Source organism: Hirundo rustica, chromosome 15, assembly GCF_015227805.2.
Source record: "Hirundo rustica isolate bHirRus1 chromosome 15, bHirRus1.pri.v3, whole genome shotgun sequence".
Lineage (NCBI taxonomy): Eukaryota > Metazoa > Chordata > Aves > Passeriformes > Hirundinidae > Hirundo > Hirundo rustica.
The window spans coordinates 7,498,885-7,518,063 of record NC_053464.1 but is presented as its reverse complement, the minus strand read 5'-3'; the positions used below and the strand labels follow the sequence as shown (position 1 = coordinate 7,518,063).

Below are 19,179 nucleotides of genomic sequence, written 5' to 3'. Positions count from 1 at the left end.
TTGCCTGTAATAGATACAATTAACAAATAGAGGGAATTTACAGTAACACAAGAGGATGCCTGTGAAGAAACAGCAGTAGTGGTTGGGTCATATAAAATCTTTTTGTGCCTCTGAAACTTTTTTTTTTTTTCCTATTTTAAATCAGAGTGGAAACATGATGAGCTTGGGGAACAGTGTTATGAGAGTATGATAGGCAGGGTCATACTGCATCTCTGACTGACTGGGGAGGTGTTGAAGTAACAGGAAGTTTTTATGCAAAGCACCAACATGGGTTGGTAAATGTCTGTGCAATATGGTGAGGTATTACGAAAAAAGGCCCGAAGGTATTTGTTTCAATATTTAGCTATTAGATGACAGAAACAAAATATTAAATAGCCCACGTTTTCAGTGCTCAGCAGCAGAGCATGTAAATACAAACAAGAGTCTTTCTGGCTACAAGCTTAGAAAGATTTTGAAGACAAAGTGAATATGGTGAAAAAAGTTTTCACATGTGTCAGCTCAGGATCTCAGTGACCCTGGGACCTGTTCTATCTTTCTGCTATTGGAACAAATCAGAGTGATCCCACAACTAGATTCACCCCCCTGGTGCTGCTCTGGAGGGCTCTCACAGTTCCTTGCCTGGACAGAACCTGTGCTACAACACTCACAGCAAGAAGGGAGAGCAAGCAAAGCCACCTGTGAAGGCTTCATGCTGCTACTGAATCGCATGATGGGAATCTCCAGCTCCTTTAGTACTGAGCTGTAACAGGGCCCCTTCCCCCTATTCTCCACTTCATATCCCAGAACAGTCAAAAAGGTGGATCTCTGCAATACAGGAGTGTGGCAGCTCACCTCCAGTGTTACCTTTCAAATGAAAACAATAAACAAATTTCATGGTGCTCTAAATTGCATCAAAACATAACCTTTGCAGTTTTCTGGCATTTCTGCTTCCTTATGCTGACTCAAGCTGGAGGATTCATGGTGAATTTTGCATTTAGCTCCAGCCCTCAGACAAACTGCAGGAGGACAGAAAAGCTCAGCAGAAATGTATCTGAGAAGTGCAGTGTCCAAAAGGACGGTGAAAAACTGCTTTGTTTCTCTGTGGCTCTTTGCCTGGTGTGCATGCAGTTATTTAATCAGGGCATTATGAGCCTCTGCCAAGGGCAAGACAGATGATTCTAAATGAAGCTGTGCACTCAGTAATGAGGACTGACCAAAGTGCTCGAGTACTCAGCTTCAGAGCGGGCTCCCCAAGACTATGTTGTAAAAATCATTTACTGGGAAGGCTGTAACCATTACTATACAAGCCTGACAATTCATAAGCTTGTCTTTCACGTGCATGCACTAGAAAACAGATGAGTTGCCCTGCACATAGTAAACCACCATTTTTAGTGTTCTCTAGTCCTTGGAAATTCCCTCCTGTGTGTGAAGAGAAAGGCTTCAGGGACTTGTTAAAGAGACACCTTTAAAAATCTGTTTCATATTTCACGTGCTCAGCCACTGGAGATCCTGACAGTCAGGGCTTCAGATCCTCAGCTACTCTGAACCATCTTAACTCCACTGATAACCTGGCCGAGAGAGGCCATTGTAGGGTAGAAATATCCATGATGTACATTCCATTGCTGTGAAGTAACATAGCTTCGTTTATAACCAACACCCAGCAACGCCTTCAGTACCACGGATAGCGAAGTTAGCACAGAGCTCCCTCTCCATTTGACAAATTGCAGAGAAACGACCCGAATTCCATGACGTTCTCCCCGTAAAGGACATAATCAGGATGCACATTCTCTTGTGATAAGACTGCCCTCACATCACCAGGCACTGACAGGGAGCAGCACTCTGTTGTGCAGTGCTGTACAGATACACAAGTTCTGCCTCCATCCTGATTTAATACAACAAATCCTCAGAGTAAAATGGGGAAATTCATATGCAGAAATAAACTTCTGCTTTTGTTAATACTCTTACCGAGCATTTCATATTTCAAACAATATGCAAATACCAAAGGCTAATTATTAACATCAGTAAAAAAGGGGATGACAGTTTTTCAGCTCCTTCACAGACAGTCTGGCCACCACTGTCATCATGCCATGCAATTTAGGATGACTGTAAGGAAGCATTACAGTAAATAGTAAGAAGTATTTCTTTTAAATCAATGCAAAAGTGTGACCAGAAGTCAGTGTTGGTATTTAAATAGGAAAGATAGGCAGGAATCATCTAAATGAGTTACTATCAATAGCATTTTCCACGGTATTTAAAGAAAGCTGAAGCCTAAAAGCAAACAAAAGAAATCAATTATTCAAATATATAATATAACATAATAATTTTCTGCTTTTCAAAGAACAGATCATGGTCTCTAGATTAATTCCTATTGCTATCTAAATTGTTATACACAGAGAAATATCCTAATTAAACAGAAAGTAGTGTGTAGAAGGGCAGCTCAGAGCAGAGGCAGGGTGCACACCTGGACATTGGGTCCTTGTCCTGCCAACAGCCCACTCTGGTGCTGGGTATCAAGCTGTGATTTGGGTGGCAGTTCAATGCTGAGCATATAATTTTGAGCAGATCAGATCCCCCTCTCAGCCTGCACACTGCTCTTTACTCAACAGACCACCTTTTGTGCAAAGTTTGTGACACATAACCTTTCCTGACACCTCAGGATACCAGTTTTTATTATTGTTATTATTACAAGTGCTGCACTGCACTCAGCTCCCGAGTGCTGGAACAAAACCAGACACGGTTTTGAGAACAAGAAAAGCACGTCTGTATCGTGCCAGAGAACCTGCAAAACTGTTGCATGCGTCTGACTCAACCAACTCAGTCAACAGCGATTTCAGCCTCCAATTCCATTTTAGAAAGTGTGGAGTTTCTCAGTCCTGAATCTGCGCCAGACACTGCAACAAAACCAACCCTGCAACTGAAGCATCAGTCAGAGAATTACAGCCTGTCATCAGCATATGGCAGACAATAACACAGCCATGCGAAACTGAAGCTAGAGGTGAAGTATCATTCCAGAACACAGCACTCTCTGAAAAGTAATCATAGCAGATGCACTGGCTAAAATCTGCTACCAAGGTGCTGCAAAGCCATGCCACGTTTGAAAGCATCCAGGTGAGACTTCACGACGCACATCAAAAGATGGGTGGGGGACCAAGGACATCAGCAACCCCAGTACCAGCCAAACTGAAGGTGTCACAACAGATAGCACACGAAACTTCTATTTCTGTGTCCAAATCAAACACTCGATGAAACTTAGAAAATATTTTTCTTGATACTGTCTAGTATAGTTTTTGTGACTAGCTTTTCAAGATCTCTTGCCTCAGTGGTTACCTGAAAAATTATAAGGGGTTTGCAGGCTTATTAGGTTGTAAAGGAGACAGTTCTGCCAGCAGAAGAATAATAGCTGGTATCTTAGAGACAACAAGGTCCCAGGGATAACGTGAATCCGCAGTGATGTATCTTTTTAACTACTCTTTCCACCGGCACCTTGGACAGATTATGTCAATTGCTGCTTCCTGGAAAAAATTATGATTTCAAGAAAGCTCTCCCAGCACAGAACATTTGTTGAGCTCATCGATACAGAGCAGCCACTGAAGGTGTGAACTAAAGTGCTGTATTGCTGCACCCTCTGCCCGAGATAACGAGGGAATAAAGTGGCCGTCATCTGTGCTTTCCAAACACAGTCTGGAAACGCGAAACACGTTAAAGACGACCAATGTTTATGAAAATCTCTATATTAAACCCCACCTACTAAACAACGGGAGGGAGCAAACGTCCCGGCGATGCTTCCACGGCCACCCTCACGGCTCGGCTCAGCGGAGCCCGTGCCGCAGGGAAAGGCTGGAGCGCCCGGAGGGGCTGGAGCTGCCCTGTGCCCGGCACACACCGGCTGCGCCCCCGACACGGCCCCCTCGCAAAGCACCGGCCTCAGAGGGCAAAATGGTCACACAAACCCTCCTCCCCGAGAAGCCCGAGGTGGCCTCGCCCCGCCACCAGGACCCGGGACCGCCCGGCCCCGCCGCAGCCGGGGCTCCCCGGCCGGCCGGACCCGCACCCGCGGCCCCCACTCACTTCTGCCCAGCGCCTCCGCCTTCCACTCCGTCTCCTCCACTGCCCCGTAGCGCCGCGTGGGTCTCTCGGCCTCGGCGCTGGCCGAGATGGACCTGCGGAGCTCCATGGCCGCGGCTCCCCTCAGCCCGTGCAGCGGCGCCCGGTGCGCGGGGCTCGGCGCTCGGTGCGCGGCGCGGGGCCCGCGGGCGGGGGGCGGGCAGGGCTCCGGCACATGCTCAGTGCGGGGCTGGGGCGGGGGAGCGCCGCACAAAGCCGCCGCACGCCTCGCACATGCTGCACACACGCCCCGCCCGCCCGGCCCTGCCTCCGCTCGGGTGGGCACTGCCCGCCCCGGGGGTGCTGCCCGGAGCGCCGCGCCCGCGGCTGGGCCGCTGTCCTGCCCTGCCCCGTCCTGCCCAGCGCTGCCCCGTCCTGTCCAGCGCTGCCCCGTCCTGCCCCATCCTGCCCTGCCCCGCCCTGCCCTGCCCTGCCCTGCCCAGTCCTGCCCCGTCCTCCCCTGCCCAGTCCTGCCCCGTCCTGCCCTGCCCCGTCCTGCCCTGCCCTGCCCCGTCCTGCCCTGCCCTGCCCAGTCCTGCCCCGTCCTGCCCTGCCCTGCCCTGTCCTGCCCTGCCCCGTCCTGCCCTGCCCTGCCCTGCCCCGCCCCGTCCTGCCCTGCCCTGCCCTGCCCTGCCCTGCCCCGTCCTGCCCTGCCCCGTCCTGCCCTGCCCCGTCCTGCCCTGCCCCGTCCTGCCCTGCCCCGTCCTGCCCTGCCCCGTCCTGCCCTGCCCCGTCCTGCCCTGCCCTGCCCTGCCCGCGCTCCCCTTGCGCGGTCACACCGCTCGAGCAGGCGAGAGTTCGCAAATCCTCTCGCTGCCAGCGCACGGCAGGATTGTCCATCTTGTGGCCGCCGCAGCGCTGAGGGCATTTCTGACCCGAGCAGCTGGGGAATAATGGTAACAGCCACAGCCACTCATGGCTTTTGCAGTCTAACACATCTTGGGCTCCTAGGCATGCAACCTTTGGCTTTCTTAGAAGTCCTGCACTGCCCGGAATGACACTCATTGCAGAATCTTGTTGCCAGAAGCCAGAGGACGACATTCAAACAAGTGATGCTATTTTGTGTCTCTCATTTTTCATGAGCATGCAGCTTTGGCACTTATGCAGCCTGCTGGGAATAAAGGAAATGACTTTGCAGGAAGCTCTAGTGTGTGATTAGTATTGTTATTACTAAGTTTATTTCTCTTATTGTAGGGGAGGTTATATGTATGAAATCCCTGAACAGCGTTTTACAATTGGGGACTACCTCTCCTAGTGAGATCACGCTGAACTTTATGTGACTGGTATCATTTCTGACACAAGGACAATGAAGCAGGAGTTAGACAGGTTGTCCAGTGCCCCACAGCAAATCAGGGGTTTAGCACTTTTTGCCTCATTTATAAAGAATCGTGGGGTACTCTGGGTGAATACTGGGAAAGCTCATTTGTTTGTCACCAACATTCATCTGCGAAGTCTTGTCCTTAATAATCAATACTTCAAAAATACCACCTCTGGATTCAGTGGTACACTTGCTAATTGGACTGGCACACATTGATGCTACTGTGTGAACAATTTGGTTTGAGGAGTGCTTCACATGCCGGAGGCGAGAAAACCTCCATGTTGCTTTTAAAATTGTAACTGAAAAATTCTCTATTTGCCTTCCTGAGAATTGGAATTAGCCAACAAGATGAGCTGGACGGTTTCAGGACATCTTCAGAGCACTCTGATTTTTCTCTGTCAGTGTGCTCCCCAGAGATATGCCATGAATTGAGCACCAGACGTGCTGGAACAGCTCTTGTCGGCTGTGCAGCGCCTCATCCTCGCTGGCTTTGGCCTTTCGAGACAGAGCCCAAACAGAGCTGTGAGTCAAGCAGGAAAGCTGGTGGCAGGACACTGCACAGCTGATTTTGGGTGACAGTGCAGCTGCCTGCTGGGGTGGGCTGGACTGACTCACTGGTAGAAATGAGGAAAACAAGCGTGGGAGGAAAAAGTCCATCTGGGATCTGGATGAGAGTGGGACTAAGGGAAACAGGCTGAGTGGGGAGAAAGGCCAGTTTTCAGTGGATCTGAGGACTATTTAATTTCAAACCATCCTTTCAAGTTTTTAGGTAATTACAACCCAACTGCATTGTTTAGGAGATTGGGGGAGCGTCCTAGAAATAGTTGAACATTTAAAGCTCTGATTTTATTAGTATGGCTGGAAAAGACCCACTAGCCAGAAACTGGGGAGCAAAGAATTTACTCACATAAAGCAAAGAATATATAAGGTGATTTATTGTAATTAGGAAGTTTTCACCTGCCCATTTAAAAAGTTACAAAATCCAGTAAGGTTCCAGTTCTACAGAGTGCTGCACATAAGAACAGGTGTGTGGAACCCACCCCGTTGAGGTCATTTGCACAAAAGTTTTTGCAGGAGTAGGGTCCAAGTACATATAAATTATTTGCTAACAGCATTTAATATCAGCATTTTGGTTACTGTGACTCTGGAGCATTGCTGCTGCTGCTGCATCTGCCAATGGAATTAAATTTCTCTCCTACTGATGATGTCTTTCATTGGACCTAGCAACATAAATTATAAATGCATTCCTTTACTCAAGAAGGCTGGTTTTCTTCTGCTGAAAGCACTGCTAATGCAGAAAATTCAAAATTTTGGGTCTCTTCTCATTGCTCATAACATAATGCCTGGTAGAGAAACAGAGCTGCACTTTGCTCGTGCAGTCATTTTCCCTGACGGCTTCAGTTCCCATTTCTCACTAAATCCTGCCACCAGGAGCCATAGCTGGGCAGGAACAGCTGGCAAATCTGCTCTCCTATCTCTTGCTCTCTGGCCTCTGTCAGACATCACAGATGCCCCATGGCAGACACGACTTACTTAGATTTATCTCAGCTATATTTTTTTTGTATAGAAGGTCAGAATAGAGAGAACAAATTTGGGAGATGCAGCAGCAAAGAGTCAGGGCATAAATGTCTGGTAGAAAGAATGGAAACAATCCGTGCACTTCAAAAGCTGCAATTCTGACCAAAGCATTTTCTGATTTCAGAAACACACTTTGCTAAACTCTTTCCTTTTCCATTTTACTTTTATCTTAGTGAATTCTTTCTACAGTCACTGTATTTTTAAGGTACAAACGTCACAGGAGAAGCTGCTATAGCACCTGTCAGATACATTACTAATACCATGGGTAGTGAAGTTTCCTATGTGAGAGTTATTTTTGGCATTTGGAGCCAAGTCCAGTGGTATGACTGCACTGACTGTTGTGCAGGTGAGTCACTATGCAGGTGGCTTTTGCATCAGTGATGGGCGTCCATAGCTACAAAGGAAAAACAGATGTTTGAGTTCAGTAAATTGGTCTGGGCTATTTTAGACTTGCAAACACAGCAGGCAACAAGTAATATTTCAGTGTGTATGTGGGCACGTCCATTCTGAAGTAATAAACATCCAGTGTAAATTTTGCAAGACACAGCAGCCCACACTCCAGGCACAGCTCTGTCAGGACCTGAGCCTTTTCTCATTTCACATAGTCCAAAATGTAAAGGTGACTTTCTGTAAGCTTCCATTTTATCTACACAAGTTGGTATCTTACAGAGAGAACTCAAAACTGCCTGCAAGCTGTGAGGCACCCAAAGAGACTGTGCCAGTGCCTTGCTGATACAGGTCCCTATGCAGTGTCCATGCTCCATTACCCCTGCATCCTAACAGGCAAGGTCACTTCTGTGGGGCGTTTCACCACTCCCCTCACTGGAACTGGAAGCTATAAAGTCACTGCCCTGACCTCTGAAAGGGTTTCTTTATGATTTGAATTTCTCTCAGTATTTGTACCTGTGTTCCATTGGAGATATATATATATATATATATATATGTGTGTGTGTGTGTGTATATATATGTGTGTGTGTGTATATATATATGTGTGTGTGTATATATATATATATTTTTTTTTTTTTTTTGCCAATTTCTGCCCCCAAAACAGTAAGCAAAACACTGGGTGGGTAATTGCCATGATGCATCAGGTGTAGTTATGAACACATAATAATTCCTTACTGTATGATGACCATTCTGAAGTAGATGTAGAACTAACACAAAATCCTTCAGTGTCATTGGCATGTCATGGGTAATCAGTTGCAGTCAACAGTCCTGTTACATTTTGGATGTTAAAGTATGTGATGCATGAAATGGGAGCAGCTGAACACCCTTAGTAGGTAAGTAAAGGTGGTTTTTCATTCCCAGAGAGGTGTAAGCAGAGGCAAAACGAGAATACCACAGGGCACCAGTCTCTCAGAGGTAGATTATTCCAGGCCAGCATAGAACAGGAAAAAACCAAACAACTAGAGGTGAAAAAATGATTCATCAAAACCTGTATTTTCTTTTCCAAATATTTGAGCAATGAGAGGAAAGCTACTATCCTGGTAAATCAAAGAAAAACGAGGGTTTGTTGTTATGTACACACACACTAAGTGCATGTTTGTTACAGTAAATACTAATTCCAGGGAAGAATTGTCACTTGAATTACTCTGCTACCAAGTTACACCCTGTAGGACACACAATTCAGAATGAAGCTGACACTTCCTCCACAGATAAAGGATCTCATGTGGTGCAGAACTTTGTGTGCACGGTTTGAGTCCATATGGGCCAAACCCTGCATTTATCACAGCCATCTGGGTGCTTATGCATTCTGGTTCTGTCGTAACTGGATAGAGCACAGTGACAGAAGCGGGGAACAGTTCTCATTCCCAGGCAGTTCCCATTGTCTCGACATCTCTGGTGACCGAGCGACCTTCTAGATGACATCTCCATGCTGCCTCTTGGTCTGTCTTTGATTCTGTCAGTCTTGAGGGTATAAAATGGAAAGGGTGACTTATCAATATCCCATTTTTAAGGTGTTCTGGCAGAGGGGAGCATTAACATGTTCCATCACTTACACAACCCCCGAGTGTGTGCACACTCACCTGCCGTCATTTCCCCCTGTGGTTTTACAGCCCCACTTCAGACTGGTTTTCCCTGAACACAGCAAACAAAACCACCCCTCCTTCAGTTTCTGAAGTTCTCTCATGTGCCTGCTGCTACAGCAGAGCTGTCCTTGACAATGTCTTTTCTGACCACACTTCACACTTCATTAGGGTTTTCCAGGCCCAAGATTTCTTTCAGCACAAAAAGGTGCAATTGCTACTAGCATTGCATAGCAGGGAATGATACATTCTACTATATTCTTTGCACTACACTGTTTTTTTTTTTTTTATCTGGATACAAGGTGCACGATTTTTAGGCACTACCACCATAAATTAATAAACTGGGGAAAAAAAAAGGGATGGCAATGTTTATTAGGGTGGACGATGTTAAAAAGTATATGCAACACATACAGACGTGTAATCTGCATTCTTTGTTCTTGCTTAAAACGGGTTACAGTAACTTCAGACATTGTGGACTAGCAAGTGCGTGTGAATTCTAAGTGCAATATGGACATTAAGAGAAGACAGACAGTCCTTGGCTGTATAAGAATGGGAATATTAGGCAGAGATAGGAAAATATCTGAGGCATATGTGAAAGTCCCTGGGATTAATACGGCATTACTGTCTACATTTCAAATTAGAGGTTGCACAGCAAAAAAGGGGTTGCAAATGAGCTTCAAGAATGATACAGCAAAGGGCTAACAGAGCTAAACCTGTCATGGTTTATCCAAGGAATAAACAAAAGCTCTGCTTACCACATGCACACAGAAGGCTTTGCCTACTGTACCAAGGCAAATCTACTGTACCTTTCAATCTTGTCAAAAAGGAGATAACATTTTATTAGAACGTTAAGGCTAGATTGATGTGGGTAGGTAATAAAACTTCGTAAGAACACATAAATAATTTCTTTGAGACACAGAAGATCCTCTGTTACTTGAAGCATTTGGATAAGTTCCTAGAAGATGGAATCACTGGTTTGATTCAGAAGAACTCTTTGCTTTGCATTACCTGAGGATTCAGACTGAGTGATCCTTTTTCTCCCCATTGGCCATGAAGTCTATGAAACAGAATTTTTCGACTTGAAATCCTTCCATAAAGCTTCCTCCTCATTCTAAATATGAAGGGAATGGAGGTGGTGTCTCTCTTCTAGTTGTGAAACATATTACTCCCTTCGGCCTCAAACCTTCTGAACCATTTCCTTCCCAAGAGTATCCCACACAAACTTGACTGAGTGAAGTCCTTCAGTAAGGACCCCACTTCTAACCTTTGTTCTCTAAAAAAGTTACTTAGATCTTTTTCCTACTTGAATTCCTCCATTCCTTCTGCAAATATATTCATTACTTAAAGAAATAATTATATCAAAATTTTTCCTCATTTTAATGAAACTCCACTGGCTTCAGCATCAAGACTTTGAAGATGGGAGTTCTGTTCTGAATTTATTCAGAAATGGCAGATGACTTAATGCATGCAACTAAACTCTAAAGGGAGTGAATAACCCCTGTTTAGTTTTTGCTTTGCTGCTGTGTTAAAGGTCTGTGACATCAAGTTGAGTTTTTGCTGCATGTGGTCCTTGAAGATCCCATAAGAACTTTACATAAAATCTGGCTTTGTTTATACACACATGAGATAAAGATAGACAGAGCCAAAGAACAGCATTTAATGTTTATTAAGCCTTTGCAAAAACATAGACAATTTCAGTCAACTTGAAATTCGTTATTTTAGTAAAATTCAAGTATTTCTTGCACATCTCACTGGATTGGCACTAGCAGTAGAGGCAGCAGCACAAGCAGGAAGCACTGGCACTTACAGCAGAGAATTGGAAGGCTGAAGCTGCATAGATTTCAAAGGTTGTTCTATAAAGAGAACTCAACATATCAGATTTGGTAACAGACTAGAGGCAGTTTCACCTTCACTGCAGCAGAAACTGGTTATTTTATGCTGTGTTACTGGGTGGGTGCTTCTGGTGTGAAAAAGACAGGGGCCTTCTGGTGAATTTTCCAAGAAGGGTGTATTTAGCATACTAGTAAGCACAGAAGGTTCATTTACATAAAAGATTTGCAGTAGAAAAATAAAATTGGAAATTCTCATTTTATCAAATTCAGACTCCACATCTCCACAGCCATCCAGAATAACATGGAGCTGGAACTGATATAAATATCTGCTCATGCCATTTGCTCTTAGAGAGGATCCATGACATAAAAATATCACCTGACTGCAGGCCTAATAGCTGCTGGCAGTGTGTTGCTCCTTCCTGAGCACCTATGTGATGTGTAATTCTGTTCATGCTGCTGGTTCCATGTTCAGCTGGCAGTAAGATCAGTGCAATTCCTGGAAATAGTCACAAAGCCCTTATGACTGTTTTTGAAAGGGTAGCAGAGAGACATTAGGATAAATTTTACCCATCTTTTTCTTATTTCTTTTTTTTTTTAATTCCCCCAGGAAATGACTGAGTTGCTAGAAGAAGGAAACAAAAGTTTACATAAGTGTCAAACAGGGTTGGACTAGACGACCTGGGATGGACAGACAGATGTCCTTTCCAACCTCAACCATTCTATTAGTCTGTGAAATTAATCTTCTAAGCCAAAAAGGTATCAAGAAATAATGAAGGCTCTAACAGACGGATTAAGTCTTCTTCAGACTAAACTGTCAGAGGAAGAAAATCTTTAGAAGGTCCATTAATTTATGCACACTGAGAAATTGTCCCAATGCAGCTTCATTATTTTGCATTATCTGGGTCTGGGATTGTCAGACCAATCACTGCTCATAATTAAAAGGGGAAAAAAACCCACAAATTTTGGATGTGAAAAGGGATTTGTGTTACTTAGCTGTCAAGTGCCTTAACAAGAGAAACAGAGAAAATGAAAGGATTATGCAGGATCTAAAGTCTACTGAAATAGAAGATCCACAGGCTTCCATTACAGGAAAGAACTGTACTTCAAGTAATAAAAGATGGAGAGCAATACTGAACTCCCCAGCCAGAGAAACTTGAAGACAAAAGAGGATTTAGCTCAAATTCCCAAGCAAAAAGTTGGCAGCACAAAAGCAAGAGCAATAAAGCACACCTTGTATAAGCTTTTGAGCCATTTAAAATAAAATATGGTTCTTTCATTTATTAGTTAGTCCTGATGAAGAAAGGCATCAGCATTATGCAGATCATGTGTTACAAATTCTTGATTCATCTGGGGATAAAGTTTTACCAACTATACCCATGAAGAAACATTTTTTTGCTCCGCATTACAGCAAAACATCACATATTCCTTGATGAGGAGTATACTCCAGCAAACCGACATTTTACTCTCCTTGTAATGACATTATTTTCCAGTTCCTTTCTCCAAGTGAATGCTATTAATCATTAAACACTTAAGGCATAAGCAGAAATAAAAATAAATAACATCTGTAAAAAAAAGTTAAATACTTAATTAGCACACCTTACCTGAAACTTTTAACTCTTACTGAATAGAACAGACTTTAGAATATCAGTCTGATGCCAAAAATCTTGACAGAAAGAAAACACTGCTGAAATTGCTTCTTTATCCTGAGGACTTTATCCACACAAGAACAGTTAAACACCTATAGCTGTCTGAAGCATCTGATCTCTCTTTTTTTACATAAACAGACAAAATGCAGTGAGTTCCTCTGTGCATTTCTATTCCTCCTGGGATGTCCAGCGTCACGACTGCTCAATTCACACGTTGTGATTCATGCAGTCACATCAGCAGGGGAATTCAAGTCACCAAACATAAGCACCTACAAAGGAACTACTGACACAGCAGACGTCATCTGAGCCTCCACGTTAGAGATGGAGGGAAATGGGCCCTTACAGGGCACACGTCAACATACAGAGCTTAAACCAATTAGCCAAGCTGGAGAAGCCCATGCCAAAGGTGTCAAAAGTCAATTAAAATGAATTCCACCTCGAGGCTGTAGGCAGGTGTGCTCTTCCACACCTGCCTGTGCAGCTGAAGATGGAATCGCAGTGACTTGTCCATCCTGAGAGGGAAGGCAGCTCCTCCACCTGCCTGCCAGCAGAACAGGCTGTGGACACAGCCCCCTGCCTTCCACCTCCTCCCACTGCTGCAGTCCTCTGGTCAAAGCCGTATGGGCACTTTGCATCACTCTTCACCACTGGCCCATGCTAAACAAGTTGATTTTACCTGAAATAGATTGAGCAGTGCTTGCATGATCCCTTTTCCTTTCTCAGCTAAGCAGCACTGGCCTCCTACAGTGACAAATAATTGTTAGCAATATGTTAAGCAGTACAGCTGCTGGCCAAAAGAATGGATATTTATAGCCTAAGTAGGCTTTGGTACACTATTTAGACAAGACTGAGGAATTCAGACATTCCTCAGAGTTGTTCATTATTGTTGTAACAGAGGGATGATTCTTCTCTATAGAATCAGACCCATTAAATCAGACACTCTTTCAAGCTTACAATTTAGTAACTTCAAGGCATAAAATCCCATTCTAATATAGCAAGGGCTCCTTTACTGGTCTGATTTCAACTCACTGCAATCACAGAAATTTGCACACTTCCTGTTTTGAGATCCATATGCACATATAAAAAATACCCGTACCCAGACCTGATCCTCAAGCTGACAAAGCAAATCCATAGTTAATTTTCACTTTCTCCTAGTCTCCTATGTATAATTACCCAGTGTCTTCTGTGAAAAGGAATGTTTAAAAGCCATTTGAGGAAGAAATGGAAGTTCCTGAAGTTCCTGATATATGTATACATATATATATTCTGCCATTCATGTTACCTTCATTCCCATGTTCTTTTTCTTCAAAATTTTAATTATATCCTCAGCATGAGGAAACAGCTGAAAAGAGTGGAGGAATCAAGAGTCCCATGTACCCTTGGTCCTTGAGGAGCAAAGGAAGCAGTGGCTGTACACAGAACAGAAGCTCCCTGCAGTGCTTAAGGGGGTTCCACCATGCAGAAGCTGCTTTTGACTGACCCCAAGGGTCAATGGGCAGCACCCACCCCAAAGGGCTCTGACCAAAGTCATCTTTATTCTCCCAGCTAAGAGAAAACAGGTACAAATATAGTTCAGGTTTGTAGATTATATGAAAATTAATTTTCTATATAAATTTTCATGTAGAATAAAACAAGTTGGCCCCATAGAAAAGTGGGCTCTACAAACACAGCACTTTTGTTTCCTCTCAATGAAACAGAATCAATGCCACTTTTTAGATATGGAATCCATTAAATTTTGTTCCGCAAAGTAATCTTGCATTGATAACAATTGTCAAGTCTGACAACTGATGATATAATGTTCTATTCCCCTTTTTTTAGCAATTACAAGTTGCTTGAAAATTAAATTGCAGTTAATATTTCTCCCCAGTGAGGCAGCCTGACATGATGTGCAAATGCTTACATTGCCCTGTAAGTCAGTTGTTCCCAGATGAGATGGGCTGACAGCATGAAAATAATTAAATGTCAATATACAACTGGCCTCTTTTATGAAAAATAAACAGGCACAAAAACAAACTGTTCCACTGCTTATACTAACCACCAAATGTTGAGATAACTGCTTATTTTAAACACGACAATGAGGCTGCAGTGTGATTTACTGACTTTCACAAATCCAGTTTAGCAATTTAGAATGTGTTCAGAACAAAAGTTATTTGTCTGATGATTCTTCCTCTGCGTTGACCTTCTCTCCTTGGAGCCACATAAACGCTGACTTTGCTGTGCCATCTCCACTCTGCTGGGAAAAGCAAATGAAGGAAGCCCAGACAAATCCACAGAGCCCAGTGTAAGCTGTTCGCAGGTGAACTGGGATCAAAATGAAGTTTGACAGCTGTGTTGGAAGGAGAGAGAGCTCAGTTAGTGCTCCAGGCACTGTGACACACCCAACAACTCCACTGCTTCTCCCGGGCTCAGACTGTGGCTGCACAAGACCGGGTTTTACAGCAGGGAGAGGCTCACGGTCACCCTGAGAACTCACCTGCACAAAAGGCCAGTACATCAGTCCTGTCTGAAAGGAAAACAAATCATTTGTTACTCTTACGGATTTCAACCACCAAGATTCATTTTTTCCACATTCAGTGATGACTGAATCGTATTTAAGTTAATAAAAGCTGTTCAATTACAAAAGGAGTTGCTTAACCTTGAGGCTGCCATATTAAACTTCTACTCATCTTCATGAGTCTCCATGCTCTGAGTTTTTCAAACACTTTATTCTAACTCATTTTAAATACAAAACCCTAAGCACAGTGAAGTCTCCACAGACATCTGACACCAGACACAATAAACGGATTTACCAGATGGGTGAACAAATGTTTAAACATGCGAACATTTGTTTCAGCCATTAATGAAAAATACCACTGAACACTATTTATTTCACACTTGCAATGCTCCTTCTTAGTGATACACGTAAGGCATATTTAGAAAAATCAATGGATAATTTACTCATAGAACATAAGGCTGATAGAAACCTTATGTTTTGATAGGCTATAGTGGGCACTGCTTTTAGAATCATCTTCCATAGGAATAAAAACAATCCTTTTCCATCCTACCTACATAGTTCTACAGTATGAAGAGCAATTCACATTGCAATCACATTTTCTCCTATTACTTTTTTTCCTGCTAATCCATCATTCTTCTTGCATCTGAGAAACCTTTAACGTTCTCAGCTTGCTCAGTTGAGGTAGCACGGATAATTCTGTCTTGCATGTGCAGAAATGTGAATCAAAGCCAGCTGTTTATAGCAAAGCCTTCTTAAACCAAGGGGGTTTGTTTCTGAAAGTGAGAAAATTGTCATTGAAAAGTACAGGCTAAAAATGCTTCTCAAAGAAGGTGTCTCTGTAATTAATGATTTTAATACATGTGCATGCAAGCGTTGTCAATAGTATCACTAACTAAACACTGGTGCGTGGGTAGTTCTTAAGACAAAAGATAAAAAAACCACCTGAATCAGTGTTGTATTGGGGCTGTCATTCAAACAGAGCTGGGTGCAAGTGTTAGGTGTATAAATGTGACTGCTGGTACTTAAATATTCCTACACATAATTAAATAATGGAAAGAGAGAGAAAGAGAGAAAGAGAGAGAAAGATTTCAAATAGTTTATCCTTTTTTGTTGTTGTTTAGCTGTGAGATAAGCAAATTGCTTGCCTCACCTTATATGTATTCCAAAATTTCTTTTTACAGTCTGAAAAGATATCCTCTTTCTTCTGAAGGATGCTCATACCTAGTGGTAAAATATTTACAACAATCAGAAAAAATGCAAAAATTGAAATGTTCACAATTTCCAGTGACATCCCAGACCCTTCTCAAAATACACTATTTTATCTTTGAAAGAAAAGCTGATATTGTTACAAAAATACCATTCTGACTACCTGGTAGTGCCACATCAAATCTCCTCATCTACTGCCTTGACTCCCAGCACTGTCACCTGAGGTCAGCTGGGATGTATTGCGTGTACAGGTGTTGTAGCATCTATTTCTCTGCCACACCACGCCCAGTGCTGTAGTGGTGGAACAGAGAGGATGAAAGCACCTTTTCCACCCATAAGAGAGAGAATGAGGCATTTTGCACATAAGCAGAGGCTCTTTAGTCTGACTCTGGGATCTTTCTAGGTATTCCCGTGCCTTGGGGTTATCAGTATCTCTCAATGGATACATTCTTTTACTGCTATCCAGTTCAGGGACTTTTACTACCCCTTTCCTGGTCCTTCAGATCCTTCTGGTCTTTGGGCAATTCTCAGCTTAAGTTGTGACATAGTCAAGATTTTGAGAGGAAGTATCTGGTGTTTGAGTTCTTTTTTTTTTTTACTTCATTTCTCTTCAATCACAAATTGAATGATTTCCCCTTTGGAGTGACAGAAGGCAGATCTCCCAATCCCAGACAAAAAGAGGACTGTCTTACTCTTCTATCACAACGAGTTTAAGTTAAATGAGAGCATTTAATTACATTAGTCTCACCCATTGATTTTCTTATTCCCCCATGTTTATTTCTGAAGTAGATACTAGACTTCTTTAAAGTATCTTTTTACTTGTTAGCTTTTGAGATTAGCCATTAGTAACATATTTTATTTCTATAGAATCTCACAGCAGAAGCTGGTTCGCTGAACCATGGCATTCCTGACATTTACAGCTGCGTTTTGGAAAATGAGACAGCTGATGCTGAGAACCGAGCACAGCAATCCAGACATGGATGCTACAATCCTTGGAAGGTGCTTTGCATTCTTTGCTGCTAATTAAAAGCTACGGGCCCAACCGAGCTCAGGGCGGGCCTCCTTTGGTCCAGCACCCCTCACGGAAGGCTCTGAAGTGCCCCAGGCGGTTCAGCATCCTCGGCGGGAGCTGCCGGGGTCTGCAGAGCCCCCCGGCCGCGGCCCCGCTCCGAGCGCCCGGGCAGCGGCGTTTCGGGGTGCGGGGGCCGCGGCGGGCGGGCAGGGGGTCCCCGGGCACCCCGGCCTCCTTGGGGTGAGCCGGGCGCGGGTCGCGGTGCGGTGCCGCTGCCGGCGCGGGGCTCTGCGGCGGAGCCCCCGGCACTCACCCGTGTAGAAGGCGAGGACGGCGACGGGCGCGCCCAGGAGCTGATCGCAGAGCACCTTGCCCAGCACGGCGGGCGGGCGGCGGCCGGGCAGCGCCCGCTCCAGCGCCCGCAGCCACACGTAGCTGAAGTTGCCGTGGAAGGCCAGGGCCACCAGCGCCACGCGCCGCGTCTGCGCCCAGTCGGGCGGCTGTCCCCGCAGCAGCTGCTGCGCCGCGTCCCCCGCCGAGAACAGCCCCCCGTAGAGCAGCACGTTGCAGAGCCAGGGGAAGCGCCGCACCCCGCGCAGCAGCGCCCCGGCCATCGCCCGCCGCCGCTTCCGCCTCTTCTTCCTCCTCCTTCTCCTCCTCCTCCTTCCCACCGGCCCGCCCGCCGCCGCCCCGCCGCCGCCGCCGCCGCTTCGCCATCCCCGCGGCCCCGGAGCGCTCTCTGTGCCAGGGAGGGCCGGCTCCCTGCCCACGGCGGTGGGTGGTGGATGACCCGCGGGTGACGGCAGGGCAGCTCGTGGGCTCGCTTCTCAGGTGGCTGTGCATTCAGCCCGAAGATGTAGGTGACTGTGTCGCCTGGGCTTTGGTCTAAGTAGCACCACGGGGTCACTGTGCATTAGTGCCGCAACTATTGTGCGACAAATAAAAACTAGGCAGTTTCCTTTTTATCTTTTTAAAATGATCTCCTTGGAGTGTGATTACATGAGTGGTTACGGCTTTTTCTTTTCAATTTTGCCCTTGTTTTGCAGTCTGAGCAGGGCCGATGCGCACCTGCTGAGCAGCAGCAGCCCGTGGGGTTCCTCTGCTTTGCCCTCTGCTGCTGAGGCAACTTGAGGAGAAAGCCACAAGTAATGTGAGGTTATTGAAGAGACTCGTGTACACAGCTTTGTACACGCAGAACCAGTGCCACAAAGCGGATCTGAAGTGCACGTAGTGAGGTGACACCGAGGGTGGCTCGTGTCCTGCAGGACAGACCCCCTCGGCCAGGAAAGAAAAGGAGCGCAGGCGGCAGCGCCGGGAGCTTCCCCGGGCTCCGGCAATGGGCCCAGGCTTGGCTGAGGGAACCATCTCCAGGCAGGAGGTGGTAGTTCGCTCTGTGACCGGGAATAATGCTTTTGAAACTATCATGAATTCTTCCATGAACGACTGACTAAAAATAGGCATGGAGGGCTTGTGGATTTAAGTAAATTTTAATAAGAGTGTAGAGCGCGCTGCCCAGCACTTGGCGGACACGCAGTGTCGGGGCCCAGGGCTGCCCTTGCCGGCTCCTCATCCCAACAACATCCCTGCGCAAAACAGCGCCAGCTGCTAACAGTGCCATCAAATAACAGCAATGGCACTAATAGGACAAGGGATATGTACCGAAAAGTAACTCCAGCTTGGGAGAACAGGAATAAAGCTCAGGAAAAGCCCAGGGTGTGGTTCTCCGGGGTCTGCTTGTCACACGGAAGACCACGGGCAGGAGCGCGCTGTCCGCCTCGGTCATGCAGCCCTGCGGTGCGGAGCCCGTAAGCGGAGAAAAGACTTTGGTGCCCCCGTAGACGACAGCGGGGTGACAACCGACAGGCTCGCGAAGGCTGGAGCCACGCAGAGCCCTGCCGGGGTCCGGCCTGCCCCGACCCGCCGCAGTGGGGACTCGAACCTACGAACTCATAGCTCCGCTCCCGAACAGGCGCCCGTCGCCGC

General features: G+C 45.6%; 2 protein-coding genes across 3 annotated transcripts in view; both read right to left on the bottom strand.

Annotated features, from left to right (window-relative positions):
* The window catches only part of BMERB1 (bMERB domain containing 1), a 46,210-nt gene extending 42,007 nt beyond the window's left edge, over nucleotides 1-4,203 (bottom strand). The window contains exon 1 of the mRNA XM_040079473.2: nucleotides 4,048-4,203. Within this exon, the coding sequence (XP_039935407.1) occupies nucleotides 4,048-4,153 (106 nt within the window). The 5' untranslated portion in view covers nucleotides 4,154-4,203. The remainder of the gene's footprint in view (nucleotides 1-4,047) is intronic.
* A 3,038-nt stretch (nucleotides 4,204-7,241) lies between these two features.
* On the bottom strand, nucleotides 7,242-17,810 carry MPV17L (MPV17 mitochondrial inner membrane protein like). Of its 2 annotated transcripts, none has more exons than XM_058422589.1 (4): nucleotides 17,510-17,810; nucleotides 16,129-16,199; nucleotides 14,958-14,987; nucleotides 7,242-7,373 (listed from the first exon to the last, which is right to left on the bottom strand). In XM_058422589.1, the coding sequence occupies exons 1-4, from the start codon at nucleotides 17,808-17,810 to the stop codon at nucleotides 7,269-7,271; spliced, it is 507 nt and encodes a 168-aa protein (XP_058278572.1). In that variant the 3' UTR covers nucleotides 7,242-7,268. The 2 variants fall into 2 exon arrangements, with proteins under 2 accessions (XP_058278572.1, XP_039935554.1); XM_040079620.1 differs by lacking the exon at nucleotides 7,242-7,373 and adding an exon at nucleotides 10,657-14,810.
* Between the last annotated feature and the right edge of the window lie 1,369 nt (nucleotides 17,811-19,179).

Bases quoted from the DNA above. Each gene is read 5' to 3' on its own strand.
- MPV17L (XM_040079620.1), bottom strand. From the start codon at position 17,810: ATGGCCGGGGCGCTGCTGCGCGGGGTGCGGCGCTTCCCCTGGCTCTGC. The intron at 16,200-17,509 runs GTGAGTGCCGGG...TTTTACCACTAG, and splicing joins CGTCCTCGCCTTCTACACGG to GTATGAGCATCCTTCAGAAG. The intron at 14,811-14,957 runs GTGAGTTCTCAG...CTTCCAACACAG, and splicing joins TGTACTGGCCTTTTGTGCAG to CTGTCAAACTTCATTTTGAT.